Consider the following 17,042-nt stretch of genomic DNA (forward strand, 5'->3'; position numbering starts at 1 on the left):
TCAATATTCCCCTGTACTCGGAAATTGTGAAGTTAATTTATTTATTTGTTTACACAGTTGTGTACTCGATGGTAAGTCAATACATTTGTTTAAAGTCTAGTACTCACCAAACTCTACTTACTAATTTAATTAAAATATTTCTAACACTCTTAAACATGGTCCTGTAGGAAATTGTATGTGGTTGAAGTAAGTAAGTAAAATATTTAAAACATACATATGAATTAATTTATTTTCTTAATATTTATAATTATGTTTTGAGCTTAACACATTATCAAAAGCAAATATTGGACTTTAATACACATCTTCACCTGGATAATAGGTAACAATAATAGGGATAGTTGTAAATGCTTGCAGTAACATTACAAAAAATTTTAATATTACAAAAATGCTTAAATACATAGCTTAAATAAATACCTATATTTGAACAAAATAGAGAGCTAAAGTATAAATGGTTGATTCTATTGTTATCACATAATCTATGATTTGATCAACTAAAAAATAGGATGATATCATAATATTATTAAAAATAAAAATAAATTATTAATAATAGTTTTTATAGTAACTTAAATCTTATTATACTATATATTATGTATAAACTAAAGCTGAATTAAAAAAATATATATAGGTGCATATTTGTTTTGAATTCAAGCATAATCAAAACAAAATATAAAGATATATCATACATAAAATTAATATTTTTTTTTTAAATATTTAATTTAAACATAATATGATAATATTCCGGTGTTTAGGATATTGAGATTAAAAACAAAATAATTTACAAAAATAAAATCAATAAATTTAACACTTTCAATGATGAGATTGCACATTTTTTCTTAATTGCACAATTGTTGAATAATATTTTAAATTATCCTCAAAACAGCTACTAGTTCATATAAAATAACAATTATTTATACTATCTTTGGAATTTGGACGGACAAAGCGCAGGATAACTTAAAATTAAAATATTTACAAAAGAATTATTATTAAAATACAAACATAAATAAGTGTACTAATAAATACGGGACTCTGTGCTTAAATAACTATTAAATATAAAAATAAATAATAAACAATAATAAATATAGTTAACATTAAATGAAAAATTTTAGAATTTAAATCTTAAATGGCACAATGACTAGTTCACATTATAAAATAAAAGTACTGTATTAATATATTGCAATTTTTACAGTTAAAAACACAGAATTGCAGCATTAGGACTTTATTATTTTAATATAAAATTGTTTAAAATATTGCATAACAAAAAACAATTATTTAGCAAGAAAAAATAATATATCTATATATGTTTAAAATACAATTTTTATACAATTAATTATATCAAATAATTTATATTTAAAATGTATATAATTTTTTATGTCCAAACGAGGTTAATATAAGCTTACAATTAATAAATTGTTATAATTATTTATGAAAGTTTATTGAAACATCAAAAAAAATAGTTAGATGGTATTATAACTATTATAATGTATGTATTTATATATTGCACAGTTAACACTGTTTACTTCAGACAGATGAAAAATTACATATTATATACAATATTAAACATATCTAAACAATAATAATTATTATGAGCGAAAATATTATTATGTGAAAAAAAATGAAAACAAGTAAACATAAACATATAGATTTGTAGTTTAAATTTTAATGATTAAAAATAATATTACTCATTAATGTATGTTAGTACAATTTATAAATAATTGGGCATTTATTTTGGTAGTGATAGAATACTACAAATACTGCAACTTAATATTAGTATTAAAAATTTCCATTTCTAGTAAAACTAATAAAGGGCAAGTATCTCAATCAGATTTGAAATGGAAAAAAATTACACCTTTAGTGACCTAATACCTAATATTAAATACGCAATATGAACCGTCATTTTATAATTTTTTTTTTAGTGCGTGATTAATTAAACACAGAATCAACTAGTAATATCTTTACTATGTATAACAGTAGGTTCATCTTTACAAAATGTGCCTGATCTAGAACCTATAGTGGGATGTCCATTTGGCAACAATTTTGTTTTAGGAATAATAGTTTGTCTTTTAACCCCATTCATAATTTTCTCGTTTGAGGTTTTCTTAATGCTTGCATTATTTTGTATAGGTTTTCTAGTTGTTTTGGGTGTTTGTTTTATTGCAATGGACGATGTACGATTGTTAGATGGTAGAGGATCAGTTTTAGGTAACATAGTTCTAGGTTTTGGTTTAGGAGTAGACAGAGATAATTCAGATGATGTTTTAGTTTTCAAGCCACTGTCTATTCGATTAGTAGACAACCTGGAACTTGCCATAGTGCTCCTAACATTAGGTGATGAAATCAGAGATGTTGATGATGACATAATGCGACGACCACGAGGTAAATCTTTATGAACAGACAACACCTTTGGAGGTGTAGATGTAGTCAGTTGTGGTTTTGGTTCCATATAACGTGATTTTACCTGAAATAGTTTTTTTTTTAAAATTATTATAAAATGTTATATAGATATAATTTAATACAATGTATAATACAAGATTTAAAATTGTTTTCATACCTCAGAAAATTTTCCTGGAGTTTTACTTTTAGTTAATGGAGTGTTTTCAACTGCAGTTTTTAGTTTAACTTTATTTTCTGGTGTTTTATTTAACATTCTGGTACTAGTTGTCATTTTTTTAACAGGGCTTGATGTTATTAAAGTTCCATTTGCTGTTAACTCTATTCCAGGTAAGCCCAACTCAAATGCAATTCTTTTAGCAAGGGCTTCGGACATTCGATAATCATTTGGAAGACTACCCATTGCTTGTCTTTCTCTACCATTCCTGAAGTCAGAAGCTAAACCTTTAACTATCAACTCCATAATAGCATTCACTAAAATGTCTCCTTGTGTATGCTGAAAATGTATAATGAACAATATTATTAAATATATATTTTTTTAATTAATCGATTATTGAAAAGCAATATAAAATAACCTAAAAGATTTTAAATAAATGACAATTAATATTTTTTATATATTGCCCGTGAGACACGCTTATGATTATGGGAACAGTATGTTTTCAGACCCCGCTAGGTGCGTCGTATGTAATTTCAAATGGTTGAAAAATTAGCCTTGGGAATAACCATTTTTAATAAGTTATATAGTTTTGACCAATAAATAATATAAATAGGTACAGGTCTAAAATTATATTCAATCATAACCAATAACAACCTTACAATAAACAAAAATATATTATTATTTAGATTATATTTTTTTTTGCTAGACAGTTGGTGCCAATGTTGTATTTTTTCCATCCAGATTTCCAGTTTTTGGTAAATTTTTATAGAATGTTTTTTTCAGACAAACCTTGCCTTGACAGTTACGAACAGAACAAAAGTAAAATTATTCAAATGAGTCGAGCCGTTTATAGTTTTAGCGAGACTAACGGAGAGCTATATATTATTACATATAAAGATAACTAATGAGAATTTTCACTCTTTATCCCAAAAAAATATTAAATTAGTGAACAACTTAAATACTTGGCCTACCTTATATTTAAATATCAAAGTGTTATTTTGTGTTTGTGACACTGGTGTGATTATTATTTGACATAATTTCTAGTTTTTTTATAGTAGATAAAACTATCATAGTAAATTTCCTAAAATGTAGTTTTATATGGTTACACGGCACGAATCACGAACTCAATAATTTTACTTAAGAGGACGCCACACCCGCATGTGTTGTCTCCGTCTTACAAACGCGTAACATACCAAATTTACGCTCAGAAATTCAAGTTTTATGCCGTTAGCTTAAAAATTAGAGTTAATCGACCTATTATAAAACTTGATGGTAAGAACATTGTCTGTGTTTTGTTAGATTTTTTTTTTACGATAATTCAGTTTTTAAGTGAGTTATAGCGAGTATAATAAATGTAAATTATAAATGCTTATAACTCACTTAAAAAAACTGAATTATCAACAAATGCGGGTGTGGCATCCTCTTAATAATAATTCATGATATGTATACAATAACAAGATATATTAAATTTTAAACCATATCATCTTAAGCATGTAAATATATTTCGGATTATGAAAAAAAAATTATTTAATACTATCGTAAGTTTTTAAAATTATTGTGTAAATCAAACTACTTTTAAATGTAAGACATGGGCGATTGCTCACTCGTTGGCTCTATAACGTCAAGCGGCTATTCATAAACTCTCACTATCTCGTCAAATAATCATTTTTTTAACTTCAGATTTTTACCAAAACAATTTTCATTATTTTGACTACTATAATACACCAACAAACTAAAAATGTATAAAAAAAATTAATTTAGTGTTGAGATGTCCTTTAAGCAAGAATAATCAATAACTTATCAACTTTACGACCTACATACATTATGATTTTATGAACACTAATGAGATAATGACAGAACAAAATATATTGTAAAAGGTACACATATATTCAGACTGAGTCTGACATAATTTATATTTAATCAATGGTAAAAAAAAAAATATTTAAAAATGTAATTATAAATTATCTAGATTATACTTAGTAATTAATTTTAAAATTATCTAGCCGAGTTTTTAAAATAATTAACTTGTAATTTTACCCAAAAATTATTTGATGATGATTTGTTCAAGTGATCATAAGCTTGTCTTATTTGATTTCTATTTGCACAATTACAAGACGCCAACAAATGTGTAGCAAAACTATCAGCAAATAAGTTTTCACTTTCGAGCATTTGTTTAAAACTATTAAGAAATACATTATATTAGGTATACAATTTATATTTAACATGTTTATGATTTATTATAACCAACTTACTATTTTGATGTTATGGTAGGATAAAAATGTTTTGCCAAATATTTTATTACACTATTTGAAAGGTCTGTAGTGAAGTCTGTTACTTCTTTAGTCCATTCATCATTTGGTAAAGATTTTTTTATCTTTTCACAGCCTTCTGTTACACTCAATACATCATTTAGATCCTATACAAATTAAAAACAGATTAATACAATACATACAAAATATAGTAGTTGTATTGAGGTCAACAAAAACTGCAATTTATTAAATTTATAGTTTTAAGAGACGATTATTAACAGTCAAGAATTACATTTGTGTTGACCAAACTACATAATAAAAATATATTACATCAATGTGGGCAACTTTATGTCTGAAACATTTGACTTTTAAGTCCTGTGGCAGTGACACAAAGTGGTGTGTTGGCCAGACTACTGAAAAATTGTCATTTATCCATACTATACAAGACAAATAAAGATCATCGAGTCCATAAGCAACACTTAATGTCAAGCACTCAAGAATGCCAATAGTACAACGGTCACAAACCTAATAATATTAATTATAAATTAAAGGTTTACATCAAAAACTACTAATTAGCATATTAACCTCTTTAAAAAAATGACAATATTCTGCTGCTAAGTATAACATTATGTTATCTTTTAATCCTTCAAGACATAACATATCAGCCAATTTGGATAGTTCAGCCACATTTTTAATCTCAGAGAAATCGCATTCACCACTATAGATGTATCGTAATGTTAAATGAACGGTATTGTAAGAAAATCTAAAATAAAAAAAATTAATGAATGTATAAGAATAAAGTCAAACTGATTTTTTTTTACCCTTTCAAATATAAAACATTCCCAGCACTTTGTACCCATCCACCACTGAACATGGCAGCAAAATATTGGCATCTTGAAGTTAACACACATTTATGGGATTTAATTCGTCTTCCATTAACATCAATAGTTGTATCTGCACCAATTTCTTCTAAAAACATACGAAGTAAATCTTGCCCAAGACCAGTTTTAATTTCTTCTCTACTGTCAAGAGCATGAGGTGGTTTAGAGAGTAATATACGTTCCACTTCAATACTTTTTAAATATGGAAACATTCGTTTTAAACATCTACCTAACTCTGTGTTTTTTAAATCTCGTCTCAAAGATTCGGATTTTGACTCACTCTTATTTAAACTACTGATAATTTCTTGAGAAGGCGCTTTATCCATGTCAGATAGACGGACAAAAGAATCAACTAAACCAATTCCACTGTCTTTTGCACCATTTACAGTAATTGTTACATTACATTCTAAAGTATCAAATGAATCTGAAGGTTTATTGAAGTCATTTGATCCTGTTTCTATATGACTCTGAGTCATCCTGGCATCAAAGTGATTTTCTTCAGATAAATTTACACTATGAGTTCTATGATGAGTTTTATGAACAACTGTACTGTCAACATTCCAAGAATTTCTTTGAGATTTAAGTCTAGAGCTCTGAGGTAATGATCTTCGTTTGACTGGGGTAGGTGTATCATTTTCAATAAACATAAATACACTTTGTTTCTTACACGAATCAGAAATGTCAGCAGAAGAGTTTTCTACAGTTGATGTCATTCGACTTGGAGGAGGAGTTACTGTGTTTTCACAATCTTTAATTTTGACACAAGCCTCTTCGCTATGCATTCTAACAAACCGATCTGCAAGTGTTTGAGGTTTACGATGTTTAATACCTTTAGATGACGATTCACTAGATTCAGAATCTTCGTTAAAATCAATAAACATAGAGAATATTTTTTCTTTACTATTAGCAATCGTACTAGAATCTAAAGACTTTGTGAGATTTTCAAAACGTTTAGGTTTATTTTTTGGTTTACCTTGATTAAAATCAATAAAAAATGAGCTTGAATTCTTACGTTCACTATTATCTTCAGTGATAGATGATTTTTCCACATCAATGTCAGGAATATAAGCGTTAGCTGATATAACAGGTGAACATTCCATGTATTTTCTAGATAAACGTGGACTTCTATTATCTTTTATTGGTGTTGCTTCTAAAGGTACAAATTCTAGCTTATTAGAAACAATAGGCTTTTCTTCCAGACCAAATACATCATCTTCATTTAAAGAATCGGGAGAATTCATTCCTTTGGTATTCTCTAAAATTTCAAGATGTAAACTAAGAGTACTATCAGATTCACCAGAACTTTTCAGCTTTTCTAAATGTTGGTTAGTTGAATTGCTTTGACTATTGTTATCTTCACAAATAAAATGTAATGTAGAATTGTCATTAACTGTACTTAATATACTAGGTATAACATCACTACATTGTTTCATATTAGTAGATATAGTACTTTCAGATGAAGTTACAATACTATCAATATTATTTGAATAACTAAATACTTCCTTTCTAATATTTTCTTCGGGTTTGAAATCAATTTGATTATAGGACTTGTTATGTCCAGAGTTTTCTTCTTTAGTAGTATCAATATCAAATTTAGATATATTATTCTCTTTTTCATCATTATTTAAATTTGTTGATACATTGTCTTCTTCCTTGCCACAATCACTGTAATTATTTGACTGTGGTAATAATGTGATTGTATCAAATTGAGATATTGTATGTGTTGATGGTAATAAATCTAAATCAATGTCATTATTATTTATATATATTTTGCTATTTGATAGAGTTGAATTAGATGAACTACTTAGTTGTTCTGAATGAAAAGGAGATCTACTAATTCCGTTGACAACAGTGAATGTTTCATAATCATTTGAAGTTTCAGGTTCAAAAGATACACTATTTACAACTATATCTGTTTGAGATTCACTGCCATCATTAATTATTATATTTTCATTTATTACAGTAAATGTCTGAAAATTATTTGATTCACTTTTTAATGGATCTTGGTCACTAGTATTAATACTGTTCTCGAAATGATTAAATTTACAAAAGATATCGCCAGTTTCATTCTTTTTTTTAATCACAGTAAAAGTTTCAAAACTGTGTGGCGATAAGACATCTAAATCATCATCAATTTCTTGAATCATTCTATTAGTGTTATCATTGAGTAAAATATTTTCCTCATTTAAACTCTTGTTTATCAAACTATCAACCCTTGATAAATCAGGTTTACAGCCTTTGGTATTGCTCATTTCAATTTCAATAGGTGTTGGGTTTGTTTTATTTTTAGGACCATGAATCGATGAATCTAATATATTGTTACATCCAATCGCAAGTTCTAGATTTGAAAAACTATTTATGTCAGCATTTGGTTTTTTTATAAAATCATGTTGAAACTCACAGCTAAGATTATTTACTATTCTAACTTCGTTGCCAATATCTGATCCATCAATTTTAAAACTTAGTGAAGATTTTTCATCTATAAAACTCTCTTTATTAGTTAACACAGTTGACTCTTGACAAGAGCTACTTAATTGAGATTTAATTTGGCAAGATCCAACTGAATTATTTGATTTAATGTCCATGCTGCCAAATGATGAATTATTAATATTCGCCTGGTTTAAAATGACTGATTCTATGTCATCATATGCACACTGTTCAAAATCGCTGAACTCACTTGAAGAAAGATCATCATACTGTGCTAGTGAATAATATAATGGATTTATATCACACGAGATTCGTTTAGGTTCATATAAATCAATGGATGGACGTTTCTTTATTTTTGGATGATCAGTATTAATTGATTTAATCAATTTTTTTTCTAGTGCACTAACATCGTTCTCAGAATAAACACACCTACAAAATAAATAGTTAAATACAAAATTAATCAGTTTTAAATAAACATTTAGTATAAACATTTGGTATAAAAACAAATAATAATCATAAAAAGCGAATTGTATGCAAACATTGTAATTCTTAAAAAGGTGTGATTTGCTTTCCCATTGTCCTCAACCATAAGTAATTAATAATTATTATTATATCTAGTAGGCCGTAGTATACAAGATAAAGATTGAAAAGTATTCAATTTTGTATATACAAATGTTTATTCATTTTTAAATTGTATTAACCAATATTAGTATTTTATAAAAGCTTTGAAAAAATTATACGTCTAGTTACTTGATTAGGTATCAAACCAGTTTTAGTAGTTTTAATAGAATTGAAATTCACAGAGTTGAATTATACATAAGAAAAATTATAACTTACTATAATTTTTACCAGAAATAATAAATGATTATTATTTTAATTGTAAATATCTACCAATAAATACATTACTTATATTTATGTTAGTAATAATTAGATAATAAATAAAACCAAAGTTAATTTAGAAGGATATCCAAGATCTCACACATAAAATTCCATTATTAATTTAGAATATACGAAATAATACAATTGATTAATTTTTATGAGTAAGAGCATTTTAGAATTTAAAGGTGACAGGTGGTCAAAGTACAAAATCATGCAAAGGGGTACATGCGATATTTTTCGCGAAAGTGATATTTATACAGCCTATATCTTACCTAGGTATTTAAAATAGCTGTTTTACAATCTATATAAATATCGCTTGCACCCTTTTGAGATGAGATTAATTCTTGATTTTATGTAGAATTCTGAAATAATTGATTATGAATCAATAAGATAAGTTTTGATTTCATAAGTCAGCAAAATATTTCCTTGAACATTATTTACTATTTAGTCTTAATTAAATTTTGTTAACAATACCTAATTGTTTTTTATATCAAATTTAGATAAACTTTTAAATTCCGAAAAATGTATAGATAACTCTTTAATAGCAAACACGCATGCAAATGTACGTAGATAACTATTCAAAATTCAAATTGATGTAAAATATTTACTTTATAATTAGGGATGGGTTCTTAAACTTTTCAAATCCTCAAACACCATAAATTTAAAGTAATTTGAACAATTTTAAATTCAAAAAATTAAGTCTGAATTTGTGTTCAAACATTTCAAACAGAATAGTTTGATAATTGAATCAATTTTTCAGAAAAAGTCCAGTATTTAAATATTAAATAAAAGTTAATTTGATTTTAGAATATATTGTCATATTTGTGGATACCAGTAAGTATAGACGTACAGTCTAAATATTAATTAGATATAGATCCTCTGATTCAATTGTTTGATAAAAGTTATAATTTAATAATTTTAATTGATTGGTGAATTAAAACATTCTTGAAATTCTATCAAATTACTTAATGATGGAAAAGCTCAAATAATTTTTAAAATAAATAATAATTGAGACATAATTTATTGAATATTAATTGAAAAAAAATTTTATTTCAGTCATATTTTGCAAATTATATGTCTAATCACGTACAAAATGTAATACCACACCTTTAATGCGCCTACACAATTGACATATTAATCAATAATAACCTACATAATAACATACATTTATAAACTTAATCTCATTATTTACATTTTACAATTTAAATAGAGTATTTGCACTTGAATGGAATATTAACGAAAATATTTTTATTTATTAAAACAGTGAAATTTGGTATTTTAATAGATGATTAACAAAATTAATATAAGTTTTCATCTACTAAAAATTTCGATAAAAATAAATTAAATAATGTTTAATAATAGTTTAGATAAAAACTAAACATAAAATGTTTATTACTTACGACTTGCCTACCATATTTTTATTAATATATCACATATTAATATATTATTATCATTACCTTAAGATAGAACTATGAAAATGCTAATTTCTGGAGCATAAAAACATTTTTGAAAGAGAGAGTGATGATTAAATAAAATATGAACGTCTGAGTAAAAAGAAAAAGATAACAAGAAATCAACAGGTGTAAGTTAATTATTTCTAATGAGAACTACAACTATGTGCTTCAGTGAAGATGAGCCAAGTGAAAGTTGAGTTATATCTTAGTCACCATGACAACTTGCATGTAATAAATGATAACACAACAACTAAATTGCAGTTACCTACATTATGTTAATTTTAATAATTGGTTATATATACTTTATATAGTATAACTAGTAACTACTTATATATTGATTATTGTTTATGAGAAATAACTAAAATTTGATGTTCTTAAAAATATAGAACAATTCAGTTATCAGTAATTTACAGCATCAAATTAACTGATGTGTGTTATGCTGTAACATTTTACCACTTACTTGATAAAATCTGAAATGCGCTCTAATAAATGTATTGGCAAATTAGCAACATCAACTTTTTTAATAACTTCATAGTAAAATCGTGGACAGCGGCAGCGTAATATGCAAGTATGTGCACTAATAATAATTCCCTTTGATTTAATGTAAAAATCAAAGCCGTCCTTATCCGATAATGATCTGCAACAAAATTATACTTGTTAGTTTTTGTAAACTTAGCCAGTGATAAAGATGCATTATTATAAAAATATGTATATAGTACTCACGAAAGAATATCTTGATGAAGCTTGTAGTGATCAGCTTTCTTCTGTATCAAGCTTATCCTTTCAAACCACCCATTCACTGATTGATCAATATCCATCAGTCATCATTAACTGGACGAAAATTAAAAACATTGATTACACTGGCCAGTGTAAGAGTTGTAATAAAATTCATCACTTACACAATACATTGACGGATATCTGGGAGCTAAAAATTTCCGGTGAAATGTGCACACGACTATAGACAACATAACAGCAAAGTTCACATATTTTATTTGCTTATTATTATTTTGTTTCTTTTAATAGATGTACGATATATGCCAAACGATACAATCGGAAACGCGATTTGAATTTTGAATTTGAAAGGCGCACCAGAATAAATTATATTATTATTATTATTATTATTATTATTTGTGCCACCTCCACACCATAATATTATATATAGGTATGTGATACATAAGGACCTACTATCGCACTATCGGTCGTCCCACGGTGTGAAAAAAAAATAATAATTATGTTGTTGTCCCCAGCTATTCAGCGGAACGCGAATTCTTTAAGCACGATCAGATCAGATCGCACGAGACTCCTTGCAAAAGCCCGTCCGACATTCGCCACCACCAAAGTATCATATTCCAGTATAGGACGACGTGCATACAATTATTGTTTTTACGAAGGCATACGCCATACACTATAATACACTACGGACTATAGATCAATACGTTATCACAGTCGCCAGTCGGGGAAGTCCGTTCCGTGTCGTCTGCCGTTATAACCTGCTGTGAATAATAATAATGTAGTTTCTAGTTTGTTCTTTATCAGTGAAACTGCGAAACAATAACAATACACTGGTGAGTGGTGGCAGCGACGTCCACAGGTGGCGCTAGCCAAACGTGCACTGCCCATTTCGTGATTACATTATATTATTTACATCATCACGGATTTATCACGATCCATTAATACCATACACTATTACACTAATACCACAGACAGTATGAAAATATTTTCATATAGACTGTGCTAATACAGTATACACTACATATATAGTACATACTTTAGGTACTTACACGATATAATATTGTCTACATACAATGTATCGCGTGTTTCGTTTGTGTTTGCATTAGGTATAGCTTGTGAGTTGTGACGCCTTGTGTTATTACAATATATTATTAATTTATTCGGGAGTCGTGACTCACGAATATCGTAATTTTTAACTGTGTAAATGTGTAATATTATACATGTATTTTATGATAAGTTATAATTTGCTCCGTGCTCCCCACCCCAAGGTTAAGCTAGGTACCTGATACGCGTTTAAGACAACAAACATATTTGATTAGAATATACCTACTCGAATACTCGATGATCACATATTATGAAAATATTATAATATTGTGTACATAGGTACCTACGACATACCTAATTACAATTTTAAATTCAGTACCAAACCTACCTACTCACAGCTTTAATATTTACTATAGGTGTCAGGTTAGATTAGACCTAGGTACTGCACTGTGCACATAGCTATTAGCCGTCTGTAGTTGTATAGGCGTGTACCAGAGAGAAACGTCGGCGGCGGCCTTGCCTATAATATGAGTAATATGACTATTGAGCATTGGCTATTGTGTACTTTCAACTTTGAAACTTTTTTGAATTGTTTAATAATAATTTAGCTAAATATCGTAACTATGATATGTATTATTTTTTTATACCACGTAGGTAGGTATATTATTTTTATTTACTGTATCGTTTAAATTATTACTATACGTCTATACCTATGTCTATATAGGTGTATATTGTATATACCTAAATGCGTTAATTTTTTTTATTCTATAACTTCACTTTTATCATTACATATTTACATATCTGCAATATCTCCATTTTCCATAGGAGTTGCAATTATAGCTGTACATTTAATAAATAAATTAATAAATATGCATTTATATGTAATACACTAATACATATTCCGCATATAATCTTATAATTTTCATAATAAATTACATAGATAAAGTCGTAAAGACTAATATAATTAATATAACATACCTATCATACATGATACATTATATAATTTATAATTAATAATCAATTATACGTATAGAATTAATATACAATTATATTATAATATTATATGTATTAATCGCCGATTATCAATGAACGAGCGTTGAATGCGTTATATAGTCAATTCATTCTGATCTGAGTGACTACATTATTTCAAATCTTAAGTAACTACCTATAATAATGTGTAAGTAATTAAAAAATTATCAATTAATAAATTTCCTTTTTTTTGCATATTTTGTTGTTTTCATTGCATATTTTTAGCGCATATTTAGCGATGTTTAAGGTAATATTATAGCGCATATTTATGCAATTTTAAGTGCTATAAAATCCCAAACCTGGTAATAAGTATACGCGACATCTTGTCGTCTCAAAACCGTAACCGTTAGGGTGTATAGCTAACCATCATGTAAGGTACTTAAGACATCGCGTTACAAACTTGCAGCTATTAATATAATATTATATCTAATAATAATATCGGTATTGTCTGTCTGCATAAAGATAACCGGTTACCTGGTGTGGTGGTATTGTCGCAAGCTCGAGAGCAATTCAACGACTTGTAGTGCACCGTTGCCATAATATATAAACGGTTTGATTAATATACAATCTTTGAACAGTGTGTCTGTGTAGGTAAATTTGGTGTAGTAATAATATAACATACGCCTTCCTTAAGTCGCTATGATATAACTAAATAGGGTATAGACAGAGGGTGGCTTACGTGGGTGCAGGGTAATAATACTCCCAAGACCCACAAAACATTAATTTACGTTTTTTTTAAAAAAAAATATCATTTGCGTTTGACGAATATTATATTTTTATTTTATAACGTAAGTATAATATAATATTGGAACGAATATCGTTATTTTGAAATTATTTAAGAATTGGATTACAATTTACCCAAGTATATATTTTCATCCCGGAAATAAAACCATTTTATTAATGCGGCTGGTATTATACGATATAATTGAAAAAAAAGTAGTTGCGTCACAGCAAATAATACATGTAATAATATTGAAATATTATGTTTGATTATTATATATATTATACAACCGTAACTCATAATATTATGTTTTATGACGTATTGTAGTTTATGTTTTAAAAAAATTAAGCCATACTAAAATAGGCTATCCTAAAACTAGGTAGATACCTACCTACATTTTTACTGAATCCAACCCGCAGTCATTGTCAAAATATCCTCAGCTGTAGTGCACAAATTTCCACCGCCGTACACTATAATAAGACCTTTTTTTCTGCGGATGTAATGTAATAATTTCCTTCACGAAATACGCAGGTCGCATAGGCGGAAATACAATATCAACAAATTCCAATCCAACTCATCCCCCCCCCCCACCCCCAATAATAAAATAACTTTTAGGTTTATACTTGAGTGGTATAACTAAAAAATAAGAATTCAATAAATAATTGTTGTACCGTATAACATATGTTAAACAATTTAGATACATTCAGATTTACAAAAATAACAAACATCTTGTTGCCAAGTGCATATTAAGTGTTTGGAAAATCTATATAATTCGTGTCTTTGACGCAGTAAACACATTATCAGTATTCATTTGTTACGAAAATCACGAATAATTGCTAATACCTACGGTGTAAAAGTTAAAGTCGAATTTTCGTATAATATTATATTTATTCCACGAAACCTACATCATCAAATATCAATATGTCGAATATTGCCGCTCAAGACAAGAAGTCGTCAGATGTCAAGTTGCTATCCAAGACTGAAACGATGCAAATGGTATTTGACGAGCTTCGGTCGTATAGACCAAAACCGCTCGAGAGTTGTGATTTCTGTAGATTGCCGCTGCATAGTAGATTTATATCGTTACCGAATATGGCTAATTCCGCGGCCGAAGCACCTACAGAGGTCGGTTGGAAATCCATACCCAACTTGATGGTACCGGCTGTCGACGATCGCCGGTCGAATATGCTGAAACCGTCGGTAAGCAGCGACGTCCTTAGTTTCCCGGTGAACAATAGATCTGCGTCTTTACCTAATGTGGCCGCGCGTGAAAATTCCTCGGGCGACGCTCCCGAAACTCAATTGTCGTTCGGTACGTCGTCCGCGGGGTTGCCCGTTTCGACGGATTCGCCATCACGTGCCGAATCGTCTTTTTTGGCGTTGATGCCACCTGCCACTGCAGAAGATGACTGCCGGATCAAAACGCCGTTATCCGTCGCGTCGCCGTTGCCACCGGTAGAAGCCGGAGTAACGGATACGGTAACCAGCAGTGACCGTTTTGACGCGGGGACGGACATGGCGGTAACAACGGTCACGCCAAGACGTCCGCGCCGTTCACTTTGGAACCGGACGAAGCGGTTCGTCAGGAGTGTGTTTTGTTGTGGGGCTGTCGACTGCGCAGACGAATAGGGCTTATAATATGGTTTTATTACGATAGTATTTGGGCACCAAACGTATAGAAAATGTAAATTGTATATGATGTAAAATGTATATTATTATGTAAAATGTATATTGTATCTGTAAATTTACTTGAATAAAATTGTGTGTTATGTTATATATTATTTGGTTTTTATTTGATAATATTATTAATAAATATGTCAACACGCTTGTGTAAAATTAATTGATGCGGCTTATGGAAATTCTAGGTATTTTGTTCGGGTATACTTACGGTTTTTTTTTTATCCAGTGTAAAATATCTCAGGAGCAACTTTGTATTGAATTATCAAGCTTTTTGACTAAAGAACAAAAAGTGTTATCAACAGAGTACCTTCGTCGAAAAAACAAAAACACTGCGATAATACATGGAAAGAATGATATATTATGTAATATTGATCTCCGCGGTTTTGCATTTCTCCAAATTGCTTATTAATTATTTAATTTATATACATATATATTTGTCTATAGTTTGTTCTGTTTTAGAATATATGGTTTGTCATATTATATTCATACATATTGTCATTAATATTATGTAAGGACTCGGGACCAATCAAACACAGGTCGCGAAACGCTGACCTATGTAATGAATTTTACATTTTTTAATATAAAAATATGATTCTATGGTTTAAACCATCTGTGCCTAATACCTTGCTATTTTTTATTTTAGTTTGTCTATATATTACCTACATTACGCTTGTTAATTTCCTAGTGTATATACCATAGGTATTTTCGGTTGTACCATATACTATGTGAGACTGTCGTAGATACCGACTGTATACACTTAATTTGTTTTTATTATTATTTTAATCGTTTTATACATTTATCAAATAAAAAAAAATTGGTATCAACTAATATTTATATCCCAAAATTTTAACTATTGTTCTCATAGAAATATTTTCTTCTTTCGTTGTGATTCAAAAACGAATAATAGTATTTACTTGAAATTTATACCAAATATTTATATTAGCTTTTTCTATGAACCATGTAATAATGTTATATTCGAGATTTATATACTTATTGGTATAGTTTTAAAAATATTTTGACTCTTCTTGAGCTCTTTATAGACATTTTAAATTTTATACTTTTTAGTTTTTTTCAATAATTATAAATTGAATACAATAAGGTTCCTTATATTAGGTTTTAATATTAGTTAAAATATTTAAGATATACTTACTTAAACATGATTTGTTTTTATAAGCATTTTAAGTATTTAAAATACTTTTAAAAAGTATTTTACCTAAGTCTGAGAATATCATACATTTCAGAATTTTATGTTTTATGTAGGTAGGGTACCTGATGGAAAATTAATCATTGACTTCGCGCACCTACTTTAGCAATGTCGTAGCGATTCAATCTTCTGCAGTATTTGTAGTCTAATGAATTCTTATTTTTTGTGATTTTCTTCATTATCTATGAACATTGAAT

At 28.3% G+C, this 17,042-nt stretch overlaps 2 protein-coding genes across 2 annotated transcripts; one reads left to right on the forward strand and one right to left on the reverse strand.

Annotated features, from left to right (window-relative positions):
• Positions 1-206: 206 nt before the first annotated feature.
• On the reverse strand, positions 207-12,049 carry LOC132946610 (uncharacterized). Its single transcript, XM_061016660.1, has 10 exons — positions 11,335-12,049; positions 11,159-11,266; positions 10,896-11,072; positions 5,616-8,531; positions 5,380-5,557; positions 5,125-5,319; positions 4,798-4,961; positions 4,583-4,724; positions 2,549-2,884; positions 207-2,455 (listed from the first exon to the last, which is right to left on the reverse strand). Exons 2-10 carry the CDS (start codon positions 11,251-11,253, stop codon positions 1,937-1,939), a joined length of 4,722 nt encoding a protein of 1,573 aa, XP_060872643.1. The 5' UTR covers positions 11,254-11,266; positions 11,335-12,049; the 3' UTR covers positions 207-1,936.
• Positions 12,050-14,882: 2,833 nt separating this feature from the next.
• On the forward strand, positions 14,883-15,615 carry LOC132947521 (uncharacterized). The gene has a single exon (XM_061017828.1). The coding sequence runs from the start codon at positions 14,883-14,885 to the stop codon at positions 15,588-15,590; it is 708 nt and encodes a 235-aa protein (XP_060873811.1). The 3' UTR covers positions 15,591-15,615.
• Positions 15,616-17,042: the final 1,427 nt, after the last annotated feature.

This window comes from Metopolophium dirhodum, chromosome 6, assembly GCF_019925205.1.
Source record: "Metopolophium dirhodum isolate CAU chromosome 6, ASM1992520v1, whole genome shotgun sequence".
In the NCBI taxonomy this organism is placed as follows: Eukaryota; Metazoa; Arthropoda; class Insecta; order Hemiptera; family Aphididae; genus Metopolophium; species Metopolophium dirhodum.